We start from the raw sequence: 15,202 nt of genomic DNA, 5'->3' as shown, positions 1-15,202 counted from the left end.
ATGGAAGAGTGTGTGTACTTTTGTACTCTTTCCTTACATTTCTCTTTTCCCAAAGAATTATACCCAATATTAATGAAGTGTCTCTCTGGGAGATGCTATTCTTTCTTTCCTTGGAATTTTCTTCCCTTTCATTGTCTGGCTCCTGAAGTCTCAACTTGAATGCATGTCTTCAGAGAGGCCTTCCCTGACCCCCCTAGCCTAAATTGGATTCCCCCTGATATGCATTCCAATAACACCCTATTCTTTTCTTTTTAGTCCTCTCCAACATTTAATTATGCATTTGTTTGTAGGCTTACTTGTCTGAAGACTCTTCCCCCAACTAGCATACAATAGCTGGCCGTGGCATATAGTAACATTGGATGACTTTTGATGAACATCATCTTGTGTCAGGGCCCATTCTACACTCTTTCAATTAACTCCCTCCCCCCAACAACTTTTGAGATAGCAGATGTCCCTGTTTTGAAGGTGAGTCAACTGAGTAACTTTCTCATGTAAAAAGCTAACAAGTGGAAGAGCCAAGTTGCAAACATAGGCTGTCTAAACCCCTGGGCCCATCCTCGACACCAACGAATAGGAATTTGATGCCGAATGACCTGGGAGCAACTGGCTCACCATATTTGCCCCCCGATGATTGAGTGGAGTGCTGGAATCTGAGAGCAAAGCTGTGCAGTGAGTGAGGATAAATGGTAACCACGCTATGGATGATGGTGGAGGGGGGGCGCTGGCGGTTGGGAAAGTGGAACCTTTATAAACACTTCATTTGCCCCATGTTTGAGAACCAGGAACTAGTCTCTGCATGGTGATTCTGTGAATGAAAACGGGGCAATTAGTGTGTCATCAGTTTTGTCCACATTGCTACAAATGTTGAATTATAAACATATTAGAAAACTCTGCTCTTTTTCCTGTTTGGCTTTTCCCTCAGTTCACTAAGAACACTAATTCAGGCAATTTGAATAACAGAAGTTTCCTCAAATTTTGCCTTTTGGTCCAAAATTATATTATCCCTAAATATGTAAAGCAAATTTTCCATTATATTAAGAATTACAGGGAACAGAGCTTCTTTTGCACTGAAAACTGTCCTACTGGCGAAACTTCCCTGGAAAAGGTGAACAGCTACACACTGTCCTCCTTAAAATAAATCTTCATGTATTTGAAGCAAGTTATGTGCACTCAGATTTTTTTCTTTTGTGAACTTAAGAAATACCAGCCCTCCGTTTAGTCTTTCTTCATAAATCCTATTCTGATTTTATAATTACTTTCATATCTTTAATCTGGACTTCAGATTTTTCAGATATCTGTAATATACACTTAATGCCATATAGTATCATACTTTCCTGATTATGGAAAACATGGAACAGCAAAAATTTATGTTTTAAATTGTTACCTAATTTAATATTCAAGATGCATTTTTCCAGAAATATATATTAATTACTTTTATTCAGAATTACTATAAATATGTAATATATCAAATTTCAAAAAGAGTTGCTTAATTTGGATATCTGAGGCATAGCAAATGTTTGTTTACTAAATGTTGGTTTGTAACTAATGATATTTTGGAGTAAGAATGATTTTTTAATGTAAAAATGAAGGTTTGGAGTGATCGTCTTTTAATGTTGCTAGAATTTGATCATTTTGTAAAATAGTGATTAATGAAAATATCAGATTCAAAGAATTTCATTTTATTATTTTGGTAAATTGCAAGTTTAATTGACATCTAAATCATGTAAATGCAAACTCTACTCAGAAAGTAATTTCAAAAGTACCATAATTTTTATATGACCTTGAAGTTGAAGCAATCTATTGCATAACTTTTCAAGAGAAGTCACATAGAGGAAACCTCATATTTTCTTAAATTTATTAGTGCTCCTTGGTGGTCTAAACTCTTGGGGGTTTTTTCAAGGTTTCTTTTCAAAGCAATAATCTTAACTTAATTGTTTAATGTTTGTTCTCATATAAGTCAATTTGAGTTCTTTCGAGTAACAATAGGAAATATATGATGGCAAAGAGCAGTGAAACATGACTAGGAAACTCAAGTATCCTAGTGTTGTATTTCTATATAATGATGTGAAGATAATGCTTTTAGCTGCATGACCATCATATTAGCCACACGTCATAAAAAACAAACTTTATAAAAGCAAGGGGTCAAATTAATTTAAAACAATTTTGTACCCTTACCTAGAGTGAGGCATTTATCCTTAATATTGTGATTTTTTTTTTTTTTAATGAAAGGACCCTGAATCTTCCATTTTCTGACAGGAGACAAAAGTTTTTTCGGACTACGAAGGTATAAATCAGATGAAAATATTAAGGAAACATGCTTCATAGCCTTGGGTTTAATATTTAAAATAAAATGGTCAGACTTTATGCCACAAAGATTTTAGCTTTAAAGATGGTAAATGAAATCATATGAGTCCATTTTATTTCTTTAGCTTTTCAGTATGAAAATTTAATATTTCTAATAATTTCATTAAAATTTTTACTTTTTCTGATAAAAGTTAATAATCCTTACTTCAGTTAGACCTTTATTAATAAACTATGAAAGGGCTTCCCTGGTGGCGCAGTGGTTGAGAGTCCGCCTGCCGATGCAGGGGACACGGGGTCGTGCCCCGGTCCGGGAAGATCCCACATGCCGCGGAGCGGCTGGGCCGGTGAGCCATGGCCGTTGAGCCTGCGCGTCCGGAGCCTGTGCTCTGCAACGGGAGAGGCCACAACCGTGAGAGGCCCACATACCGCAAAAAAAAAATAAAAATAAAAATAAATTTTAAAATAAACTATGAAAAATTATCTTTCTTTATGACAGACCAAGTCATTCTAAGAAAGATATTTCCAAGCTGTGAGACGATAGAATGACACTTCTTCTTACCCATTAAGTAAGTTACAGCTTTGGGGTTTGAAGGAGTTAAGGTATTTTCTAAATCGTTTTCCTTGTTCCAGAGGAATTAGTTGCTTTTCTAACAAGGCTTGCCCAATATTTGTCAACTTAATAATTTTTTTAAAATATTTACTCTTTAAGAATAATGTTAAGAAGGAAATCCTTGAGGGAGTGAGATAAGTAAAAATTGAAACTCCCCAAACATAAACAAATACTTCCTTTATTTGTAGCATAATCAAATCTTTGGGGATATGTATATTTTTATATGTATATTTTTTTAATGGATGTACATACTCTCACATACTGTTTGAATAATTTTAGATTCTTAGGTCATAACTGGATATTCAAACTTGCGTCTAAATTTAGTGTCTTTAATCTGTAATATTGCTCTGAGGTAATTTTCCCAGCTGTTTGCCAATATCAAGAATGCATATTTTTCTATCATAAATCTTGAAAGTGCATTTTTACATAGAGTTTGTTTTTAGAGGGGAGAAAATATTGTGACTTGCCATCTGTATTATTAGAGAACAAATATTGGGGTTAATTTGTTTCTCCCATTCCTTTTGCTTGTTTACTAATTAACTTCAGAATATACAAACACTATATATATTTTTAACTGGAAAAAAAAAAAAGTAGGATTCCTACAGTAGCCAAGTATGTATGTTTCAATGCTAGGATAAAAATTCAGATTACCTCGAGTCTTGTAAATCATTCATTAATAAGCCACTGGTAACACATACCATCTAAATCTTCTAAAGAGATATAGCCAGATCTTTATCAAAACTATGTGGTAAGTCTGGTGCTAAATATAAGTATAACTGTGCCTTTCCATGCCTGCAATTTTCTGAAGTCCAAAAGTTCTTCAGATGGTAGCTGGCAAAATAATACCCGTCTACATAATTTAAATGCATTCCTCATCTGATTCAAATGTAGGGCTACACATTCTCTATTTCAAAATCACATTCCCTTCCAATATCTGATTGTTTTATGGATCAATTGAGTTTGAGGATGGCTCTTACCTCTCTGTCCATTGTAAATAGCTGTATCTTCCATTCAGATTGCACATTGAAATTTACAAAATGATTTTGCATTTATTGTCCTCTTTGATTATCTGAGCAACTTTATGAGAGGGAGGAGAGATTTTTACCAAGGAGTTTTCCTTTGCCTTTCTTGCCCCTGAAACAACCAAGTAAACTCCTTGAAAGGATTGTTGAGCATTCTACTCTATTTTTTGGTTGTGTGCTAGTTTTTACGTATAGTTTCATCTAAAATCCAGTTAAAAAAAAAAAAGTACCTCCTCCCCTCATCTTAAATTAATGATTTATTTAATATTTTGAACCCCGTTTCAATTCACAAAAAGATTTCCCCTCATCTTAAATTAATGATTTATTTAATATTTTGAACCCCGTTTCAATTCATAAAAAGATGAGTGCTTCGCATTGAAAGGAATAGGTTTGATAAAATTGTAAAGCAGGAGATAAAAGATAAGAGCACAATACTAGTGGGGAAAAGAATAAAAGAGGCTTGAAGGAGAATAGAAATGTCCTACAGTGGTGGTCCAGGGTTTACCAGAGCTAGTTGTGCTCACCTCTTCACACACCACAGTCAGACATCAAGTTGCCAGTTTGAAATTGGCCATGGCAAGAGTATTTACACCATGGAAATGTACATAAGTCAGGATTTTTTTCCCAGATAGTTGGTTTATCAGCACATTGCCTTAAGCCTAAATTAACCTTTGTGTTAACGTAACTGATATATGTTTCATTTTATTCCCCTGCACAGCTTTGTAAACTTAAGTAAGACTGTTTCAGTACTGCCTCGGTCTGTGAACAATGGGGTGCTGATGAAGGAATACTATCTATTTTGTATTTGTTCATGTTTTCATTTAGGAAATATTTGGTGAAGTGGTAGAACATAACAGTTTACATTATTTCTTCTCCAATCAGATAATCTCTGCTTTGCCTCTTCTAGTTGCACACACATTTGGAGCAAGTTACTCAAATCCTCATGCCTCTGTGTCCCTATCCAGAAAGTAAAGATAATAATAAAATAGTATTAAACTCTAGAATTGGTATAAAGTTTAAACAAGATAATGCTTGCAAATTACTTAGCGTGGTTTCTGGCACATAGTAAGAGCTCAATACATGTTACCTTTTATGACAAGGCTTCCACTGTAAGACACTTTGTCTTACTTTGTAAGACACTAGAAATACCAAGAGGAAGTCCCTGCCTTTAAGAAGCTTACAGTCTAGTGGAGAATTGGTCTAGCTCCTAATTTACCTATCTGACATTTTGCTGTGACTAATAATGTAGCTCCCCAATATTTTACTCATTTATAATTCAGTCTAAAAATGTGTGTTTTAAAAATATTTATTTATTTATTTGAAGTGTAGTTGATTTACATATAGTGTTAGCTTAAGGTATACAGCAAAGTGATTCAGTTATATACATATAATTTTTATATCTATATATATAATATTTTTCAGAATATTTTCCATTTTAGCTTCTTACAAGATATTTGAATACCCTGTTTTATACAGGAAATGTGTACTTTTAAAAATCTAAGGTCCAGCAAGTATTAAACTTGTAGGTTGCAATAGAAGAGTTTAAGGTAGCTACAGTCTTCTTTAATTATCATTTTTATTCATTTTTAATTCCATGAATATTCTTGTAGTTTCTGTCAAACTTTTGTTCATTTGTTTTCAGGTACCTAAACATACAGCATAAGAGCTTTGCTTTCTTTAAGTGTTGCCAACATCTCTATACATTTCCTTCTTCAGAAAAGTGTTTAGTGCTAGGATTTTGTTTTTGTTTTTGTTTTGAATTTTATTTATTGTTTTATACAGTAGGTTCTTATTAGTTATCCATTTTATGCATATTAGTGTATCTATGTCAATCCCAATCTCCCAATTCATCCCACCACCACCACCCCAACCCCGCTTTCCCCCCTTGGTGTCCATACGTTTGTTCTCTACATCTGTGTCTCTATTTCTGCCTTGCAAATTGGTTTAGGATTTTGTTTTCAAGAAGAGTTTATTATACTTTTTGTAGCTTTAGTATTTTGTAATCATTTCAAATAGATGTTCCACACATTTAGTTTTATTGAAGCATTGTTTTCTTTTAGAGAAGATGTTTTGGAGAACTGAACTTTGGAACATGACAGATATTATTAACACTTGACATATATTGAGCCAAAGAGTCCTTCGTGCTCAAGCCATTCCCTGATACCATATTGGATTCACTGGACAGCATATATTAAAGGTTCTACAGCAGCTAATTGCTGCGTGGAACAATGTAAAAGGGACAGTCAATCCACTCTCTCATGTGCCATCCTGTATCAAACATCACAGTTCAAATGGTAAAAAGCCTAGGGAAAAAGAGAAACACGAAAGTTGATTCAATTTGACAAATATAAAGTTGGTATAAAATAGATCCATGTACACCATACATAAATTATTGTGACCAGAACAGTTTTTACATATGTAACTGAATGTGTATATACTCTTTTCCCCATAGGCATGAGATGTCAAAAGAATATTAGTACCTGGAATAAGAAGCAGCTGGGAAGCTGTAAATTCTAGAAAATAACCGCTTCTAGTATCTTCCCTCTGTGTAGGTCATAACTTAAACCCTATGTGACTGATTTATTTTGTTTATGCTTGAAAAGAGTGGGGAAGAGAATTGTTGAAGAGGGTACTGTGACTTTGAGATAGCTGGTCTCCATCTAGGATGTCTTTTATCCTCTCATTTGTACTTTTCTAGTCTGTTTTTGCATTTGCTACCTTCAGAAGATAAATTGTACAATCCTAAATGTAGATTTGACATGGACCAATTGCTGCATACCAGAAGTTATACACCCCATAAAACACTTCCTAAAAGCTCTGAATTGCTGGGTATCTCCTAGCAGCTCTCCAAATTCATTTGAAGCAGGACAGACCTCTTTGTCAGGTGGGTATGGTCGAGGTAAGCATGGGTCCTGCCAGTATTTGAAAATTATAAATACTTTCCTAAAGAACTAGAATTGTATTGGATAAATACAATTAAGCAGAGAATAGGCCTTAAAGAGACAAGACAGGGCTTCCCTGGTGGCGCAGTGATTGAGAGTCCGCCTGCCGATGCAGGGGACGCGGGTTCATGCCCTGGTCCGGGAAGATCCCACATACCGCAGAGCAGCTAGGCCCGTGAGCCATGGCCGCTGAGCCTGTGTGTCCGGAGCCTGTGCTCCGCAACGGGAGAGGCCACAACAGTGAGAGGCCCGTGTACCGCAAAAAAAAAAAAAAAGAGACAAGACAATGCCGTGAAGAGCGTTCAGTTATCAGGAAACCAAAAGAGTAATTAGAATAAGTTACAGACTTATTTAAAAGAAAAGCCAAATGTGGAAAAATAGAGGAAATGTTAAAGAAAAGGGGAGAATTAGTACTATGAGTGATAGGTCCTCAGTATTTTGTGGCTGGTTTCATGCTCAGAGAACAGTGAAGGTAAGAAAAGCCAAAAGAGTGAGTAATAAAATGGCACAAGGTATTTTATGAAAACGTTCATTTCCAAAGTAAAATTTGTATGGCAGGAAGACTACCAAATTATTCCAAGTCTAACTTCAACTTCTTCGATAGAGTTGACCATGACCTCCTTCTCCCTAGAAAGGAGGATGGGCTAAAGAACCTCTTGGATTTTTTTCTGGAGTGTTTTCTGACACCAAATGACAGAGGTGTTTTGTTTTGTTTTGTTTTTCTCACATCAACCAATTCTCCAGTACCAACTGGGTGTCCAACAACTCAGTTCAATTCTGACACTATCTGGAGTTAGTCCAGACTCCACAGATTATGGACTCAGTCCTACAAGACTGTCTCCCTTACAGGTACCAGCTACAAAAGGGGTGCCTACGCTACCCACATTTCTGCTTCCCACAAGCTCCCCGTCAGCCTCAATAACTCATAGAAAGACTCACAGAACTCAGCAAACTGCTTTACTTACTATTACAGGTTTGTTATAAAAGCTATAACTCTGGAGCAGTTGGATGGAAGAGATGCACAGGGCAAGGTATGGGAGTTAGGGGGACATGGAGCTTCTGTGCCCTCTCTGGGCACCTCCAGCACTCCCACGCCCTCCAGCACCTCAATGTGTTGACCAACCTGGGAGCTCTCCGGACTCCATTGTTTAAGGTTTTATGGAGGCTTCTTAGGCAGCTATGGTTGATGAAATCATGGCCATTCATTGATGATTGAATTCAACCTCCCGTCCGTCTCCTCTCCCTGGAGGTTGGTGGGTAGGACTAAAAGCTCCAATCCTTCAATCACATTTTTTGGTCCCTCTGGCTACCAGCCCCCATTCTGAAGCTATCTGGGGGCCCACCAAGAGTCCCTTCATTAGCATAAACTCAGGTAAGGTTGACAGGGCTTATTATGAAGTACAAAAGACACTCCTTTCACTCAGGAAATTCCAATGGTTTTAGGAGCTCTGTGCCAAGATCCAGGGCCAAAGACCAAGTACATTTTTTGGTATAGCACAGACCACATCACGCAGTCCCTCCCATAAACTAAGTCAGGGGCCTCAGGGGATTGACTCCTTTCTGAGACCAAATTAGACTTGGAGCTATTGAAAAGCAACGCTTCTCATCTTTTCCAGGAGTTGTTGGAGAAATGAATACCCTACAGTGTGTTTCAAAACTTATGAACAAAGCAAAATAACACAATTTTAGTGAGTTTAAAATCCTCCATTGCATGGAAATGGTTTGCCCACATTGAATTTTACCTTCTTTGCATCCTGTGATTAACACAGGAGTTTTGCTCTTGACTGAATTCATCTATGCCCACATGTTAACAGATGGTCTCTTCCTTCTCCTCCTCCATTCTGAAAAGTGCTTTCACTTCACTCTGAAGGGTGTTGGTTGTTCTTGCAATACTCACAGCTGAGGGAGAGTGCTTGCTGTGAAAGCGCTCTCCTTAGGTATCTCTCTGTGAACGTATAGGTGAATTTCACCAGCCTCCTGTTTCAGGGTGCTCACAGCAGGGCACGGCCAAGATGGCTCAAGTCATCAATGCTTTGGATCCTTTTAAAAAATAGATTAAAATAGCCATGTGGTAGGCAGGAACTGCCCCTCCCCCAAAGATGTCCTCATCCTAACCTCCAGAACCTGTGCATATGTTACTTTACATGGCAAAGGAGAATTGAGGCTGCACTGGAATTAAGATTATACTGAATTATCTGGGTGGGTTCAATGTCATCACAAATCCTTAAAAGTGGAAGGGGGAGCAGAGGTCAAAGGGATGAGATATGAAAAGGATTCATCCTGCTGTTATTGGCTTTGAAGATGGAGGGAGGAGGACATCAACCAAGGAATGCCTGATGGCTTCTAGAAGCTGGAAGGGACAGGAAATGGATTCTCCCCTAGAGCCTCCAGAAAGAAACACAGCCCTGCAGACACATTTATTTTAGCCCAGTAAGACCCATGTTTGATTCTAACTTACAAATTTTAAAATAATATATTTGGATCGTTTCGAGCCACTAAGTTCATGGTGATTTTTCATAGCAGCAAGAGAAAACCAATACACCTGCTATTGTATCTGAGCTAATAATTCTCAGATAAACCTATTTGTCATTTCTAAACAGCAAAAAGTTCCAGTCTGAGAAGTACAGGTTTGCACGAGGAGGGGCCCACATTGGTCTCCAAGTCCCCTTGTTCCTTTGTTATCTGCTTCCATGGGTAAGTTCCTGGAGGGCAGGAATTGGTTCTCACTGATTGTCTTATCCCTGGTGCCAAGTACAATGCCTAACACGTAGTAGGTATTCAATAAATATTTGTCGAATGAATGTTAAATACGCAATTGTTTTGACAAGGGGGTAACAAGGAATATCTTGAATTTAGCAGTGCATTATTTACTTTAATCTATGTTTCCTTGCTTTCTCTATACCATAAGGCTGCTGTATAGATCACTGAACTTGAAGCCAGTCACTTGCCAAAAGGTCACTAAGCAAACTATGGAAAAATGAGAAATGATGCTCCCAGCTCAGTGCTGCCCAGTCCTGTTTCCTAAAATACACAAGTCGATTGCCAAATATGAAATATGAAGGCACGGGAATGAAAAAATGTACATATATTAAGGCAAATTTTAAAGAAGTTGGAAGTCAAAAAAATTAACCACATTGAAAGTATGAACACACTGGAGTGTTTTCTTTAAAATATCATAATGCAAGGCCATGCCCAAAATTTCTCTTAAAAAAGACAAACATACTTCTTGTTAGAATCACCTTATGATTCTCTGTGTTTTTCAATAGATGCTTCATTTTCTTCAAAGAGGACTATTCATAGTCAATTGGTTACAACTTCCACGTGTTCACCAGGGAAGAGTTTATCTCAAAACCATAGGACTAGATCTGATCTTGTACTTACGTGAAAGTCATCAATACTCTTTGTTTGGGGTTTTTGTCTCTTTTCTGCTGACCCTGTGAAATTGTTCCTGAGAGCTGAATGAGAATTAGAATGGCAGTTAACTACTTATTAAAAGTCTCTAAGGAGGGTTTTATGATTTACTCTGAAACATGGGTTAATCTCAAGGTTCCAAAGTGTATAGGGACATTATTTTCAAATCATTCAGCTACCTGATTTTGAGGAGTCATTGGTGCTCGGTGAGGGGCTGTCCAGAAGTTCATATATTGAGAGGACTGAGCACGGGGAAGACAGGGGCTCAGGGTAGCCTACGATGATGCTTGGTTGAGGCTTCAGTCAGTGAGCTTGAAAAAAAAAAGAAAAACAGCATTAGGCAAACAGAGGAAACCCTAAAGTATTGCTTGTAAATTACTTTTTGCCCATTTAGTTCAGGCAGTGATATACGCTCCCAGAAGCACACAAAGCTATCGGTACTAGTAACGAAGTACAAACTATAATGTGAATATTTGGTCACATTGCTGCTTCTCACATGACTAAGGACAACATTTTGGACGTGGGGTTAATAGTTTTCAAAAGTATGATGTCAGAAGTCAGTGTCTTTTTGAAAGGTGTGGCTCCCCACCCCGCACATCTTCCATTTGCCATTCTACAAATGTGTCTGTCTCCCTTTTAAGACAGCTTGGCTGAACTAATTAAACTCACTAGAGGTTCATTCTCTCCAAATGCTCAGCAGAAACAGTTCAGTAATTTGACATTTCTGGAAGGAGGGCATGGTTTCAAATCCGTAAAGCTACACATAACGAGGGGAACGGATGGGAAGGAATAAGAAGACAGTCTAACATTGACACAAGGGCTTTCTGCTGAGCCTGGGAGAGCTGGGCTGCTGGTCCAATCCTGACTGCAGGGGCAACACTCGGGCTGTCAGGCGGCAATGTGCCGGTGAAGACTGTGGTTGAAGCAACCACAGGGGGTCTGGAAGCCTCAAATGTCTAGTGGTGGTTCTGGCATTATGGCCTCTGACCCTGGTCCAAAGTTAAACCTTCTTTGGAAAAAAAAAAAAAAAAAAAGCATTACCCAAACAGAGGAAACCCTAAAGTATTGCTTGTAAATTACTTGTTGCCCGTTTGTTTCAGGCAGTGATGTATACTCCCAGAAGCACGATGTGTACCCAAAGCTATTGGTACTAGTAACAAAGTATAATGTGAATATTTGGACACATTGCTGCTTCTCACATGACTAAGGACAACATTTTGGACATACTTCTCCATCTTTATGATTTGTCAGTAACATACTTTAAATGGACAGCATAACTCTGCAGGCTAATTCGAGCTAAATCTCCTGACAGCAGTCATCTATCCTTCCTTCCCAATCTCTGAGCATTTAAGAGTTGTGCTATACGACATGATTTTAAAAGCTAGTTTCAAGAGACACTCTAGGATATTTACATAGAATGTTAAATACTTTCATCAATATAGTTATGAAAGTGAGTATTTCTCTGAAATAACGAGTCATTAGTCATGTTTCTAAACCACCCAGAACACTACTTCACACCTGGAAGTTGACTTTAAAAAAATGAAATCACATGCAATGATTACACACATATAAATCCTATAACCTGAAAAGTTCAGGACATTTTAAAATGACTTTTTGGATTTATATTCTTGTCATTCAGATGTCTCATTCTGTTTCCATATTTGGCCCTTTAATAAAAGTCAGCGATGCCCCTCTAAATTCATTCGTGTGATAGGTGAATCTTTAACGTAAATGACTGTCTTCTACCACTTGTGGATTTATTTCGATCTCTTTTCCCATCTGTCTCTCTACAGTGCATGAATTCTATGTTCCTAATTCCCAAAAAGCAAGCAGCACAGTTTTAAACTATGTTGCTAGCCAGCTCAAGTTGTCTCTCAGATGATTTGATTAAAAACTACAAAAGAACTACTTTCAACAAAAGCTTCTTACAGTGGAACGCAAACATTTGTGAAGTGGGTTTGCAGTACTTACCCTGCATTCACAGCTTTAGAGGGAAATATATGCGGAGAGGAATTAATCACAAACTAAATCCCACCCCTAGGCCTTCTTATACATCTATCAAGGAGGTTTACATGTGCAGTGGCTTTTCTACCATCGAATCTTAGTTACACATCCCTGTTTTCAATATCTCATAAGAAAGGCAAGAGATGTTTATTTACTGAAGATATAAGAAGAAAAACAGCAATGTTGAGTCAATATTAAAATCATCATAACAAGATAACCCCAAAAAACAAGGCTCATTCATAAATCCTAGTCATAGAGACTTAACCCTTCTGCGAGCTTGTTCTTAAAATTAATCATATCGTGATATGCAAATGAAGAGACTGCCTTTTTTTGACATTTGAATAATAATTTGGTAGGTCTGGGATATTTGCATCCACTTTATTATTTACACACTCTTAAAGTTTGGATGTTTTCCGCGTTGGATGGCATACCTCTGAAAGCAGTTTTTCTCTAATCTGGGAAATAAAACAAATGGTGCTTATTAAAAGTGAACTTTTATGCCTAAAGCTTTAAATTCACAAATCCTTGTAGCACACAAACTACAAACAGTTCTGTACTTTGTTAGTAACACATGCTATCCTGGGGGACAGAGGCAGGAGAGCGCTTCCGTGATTGAGCACAGCCTTGTGAAGACATGGCGGTATTAGAGACTTTTTTTCCTCTAACACTTCTAAGGAGTAACTTACAGCTTTTTGCCATAAGAATGTTGTGCTGTTGAATGAAACAGCGTGTATGAGGTGATGTCCTAGCGGCAGTCGCAACATTCAGTGTCTGCCACGTTTTTCTTTCGCCGTTGTGCATAACTCAGCAGAGCACAGAGGAAGTGCTCCCTGGCTTACCAGAATTTGAACTTGAAGTCTCTGATCTAGATAATTTTAGATACTTTGATTTCATTATAGAAATTCCTAGACTACTTGTGGGATAAAACAAATGCTAAGACCATATTGAGTTTCATCGAGCTGAATTAGCAGAAAATAAAGATAAAATGCCTTTCTATTTAAGCACACGATGATGTTTTAATTGTTACAGCATTTGGCATGCCTAATGTATACAATTCTTGACATTCATACAATAACAAAAGAAGGTTGTTTGGGATTTTTCTTTTATTTCCTAGTGTCTCCTTTCCTCTCTAGGATTTCTCCCACCCCCATCCCAGCCCTGGCTTTTAGCTCTCCTTTCATTTCTCCATTTTTCTATAAGGAAAAAAAACTCTAGGCAGCAAAGGGATATATGTAAAAATACCTCATTTCGATGTAGAGAGGCCAAGGCTGCTTATTACCTAGCTATGATGAACAGACCACCACGGCTGTGACAACTGATGTAGATGCCTCCAGGGTAAAACAAAGGTTTACATATTACACAAGCAATTTAACTGTTTTCTAAACAGATTGCCAAGACAGTGGGAGTTGGCAGCCCACACTGTGTTTTAGGTTTTGGAGACTTGGATTAGAAGTCACTGCTGATTACGAACCTTTTTATTTGTCTTCTGTGAACTACAAGCAACCTAGTAACCCGGCAAAGAATTCTTCACAGCACTTAAACTTGTCTTCCTAGCTTCCCCAGATTACATACACAAATCACTTGACAAAAGTGGTGTAAGGGTCTTGCGTATAGATAACCACACAAGACAATTGTCTTGTTCTAACCCTTAAAGAGTTCCGCAAAGTGAAATGTTTTATAATCCTTTTTGTGCAGTAGGCAAGGAAGAAAAGAAAAGAGTTTGGGCAAAGATTATCCAGGAGAAAGAAAGAGACTCTTTTGGGGGTTCCAGTTGAAACACAATAAAGAACATAATTAACTTCACAATTCTTTGTGTTTTTCATTTGACTGCAGGGAGGAGATGAAAGAGGACTGCTAAGCCTTGCATTCCATCCCAATTACAAGAAAAATGGAAAGCTCTATGTGTCTTATACCACCAACCAAGAACGGTGGGCTATGGGGCCTCATGACCATATTCTCAGAGTTGTGGAATACACAGTATCCAGGTACCACTAAAAGACATTTCATCTTATTTTCTCATTATCTCTTTATAATTTTTTGTCTAGAAGTTACAAATAATTAACCATCAGGTGGCAATAATTAAACCCCAATCTCCATCTGGCTTAAAATCCTGTGTGTGTCTTTAAGGAAAATTGCGAAAAATGGTAGCTTTGGCACTTCTCCACAATTCTCTTTCAACTTAAATGCTACACTTTGGAAACCTGGAGACTAACATAATTTTTCAGTAATTTTTATTGGCTGCATTTTCAGTATGTTTGCTTATTTACGTGCCACGTGTTTGCTTCCCCCTTTGTGCCCTATTTACTTTCTGTGGGTTCACCTTACGTCTTTCACAATCATGGTTTGTTTCCTCCCCACCACCTAGAAAAAATCCCCATCAAGTTGATTTGAGAACGGCCAGAGTATTTCTTGAGGTCGCAGAACTCCACAGAAAGCATCTGGGAGGACAGCTGCTCTTCGGTCCTGACAGCTTTCTGTACATCATCCTCGGTGATGGGATGATCACTCTGGATGACATGGAAGAAATGGATGGGTTAAGGTAAAAAAATCCAACAAAACAACAGATGCCCCTTGATGGTAAAATGTTTTAAGTGAGTTATATCACTTATGTCTTTGAATGATATCACCTCAGTTAAATATTCAACTTTTATTATCAGCATCTGCATTTATAACATGAAGAGGAATTCAAATACATATGCTGTTATAGTATTTTTGAAAGTCGCTCTACTGAGATGTCCTGAAACGAGTTCCTGCTGTGGGGTTTGTGCAGTAGCTGCCCTGCACATCCCTGCTGCCTTCGACACTCTACCTAATGGACCAGCATTGTCCAGCGGAGCTTCCTGGGGGACGTTAAATATGTGGCTTGGCAAAAAAAAAAAAAAAAAATTTTAAAGAAAAAAACACAAAAG

General features: G+C 37.7%; 1 protein-coding gene across 1 annotated transcript in view; it reads left to right on the top strand.

Annotated features, from left to right (window-relative positions):
* HHIP (hedgehog interacting protein) overlaps window positions 1–15,202 on the top strand; it is an 89,684-nt gene that overhangs the window by 43,542 nt on the left and 30,940 nt on the right. The window contains exons 5-6 of the mRNA XM_024736154.1: window positions 14,127–14,278; window positions 14,659–14,832. Of these exons, the coding sequence (XP_024591922.1) occupies window positions 14,127–14,278; window positions 14,659–14,832 (326 nt within the window). The remainder of the gene's footprint in view (window positions 1–14,126; window positions 14,279–14,658; window positions 14,833–15,202) is intronic.

Source organism: Neophocaena asiaeorientalis, unplaced genomic scaffold, assembly GCF_003031525.2.
Source record: "Neophocaena asiaeorientalis asiaeorientalis breed wild unplaced genomic scaffold, Neophocaena_asiaeorientalis_V1.1 scaffold7, whole genome shotgun sequence".
NCBI classification, from domain to species: domain Eukaryota; kingdom Metazoa; phylum Chordata; class Mammalia; order Artiodactyla; family Phocoenidae; genus Neophocaena; species Neophocaena asiaeorientalis.
This window is presented reverse-complemented; position numbering and strand designations above follow the sequence as displayed.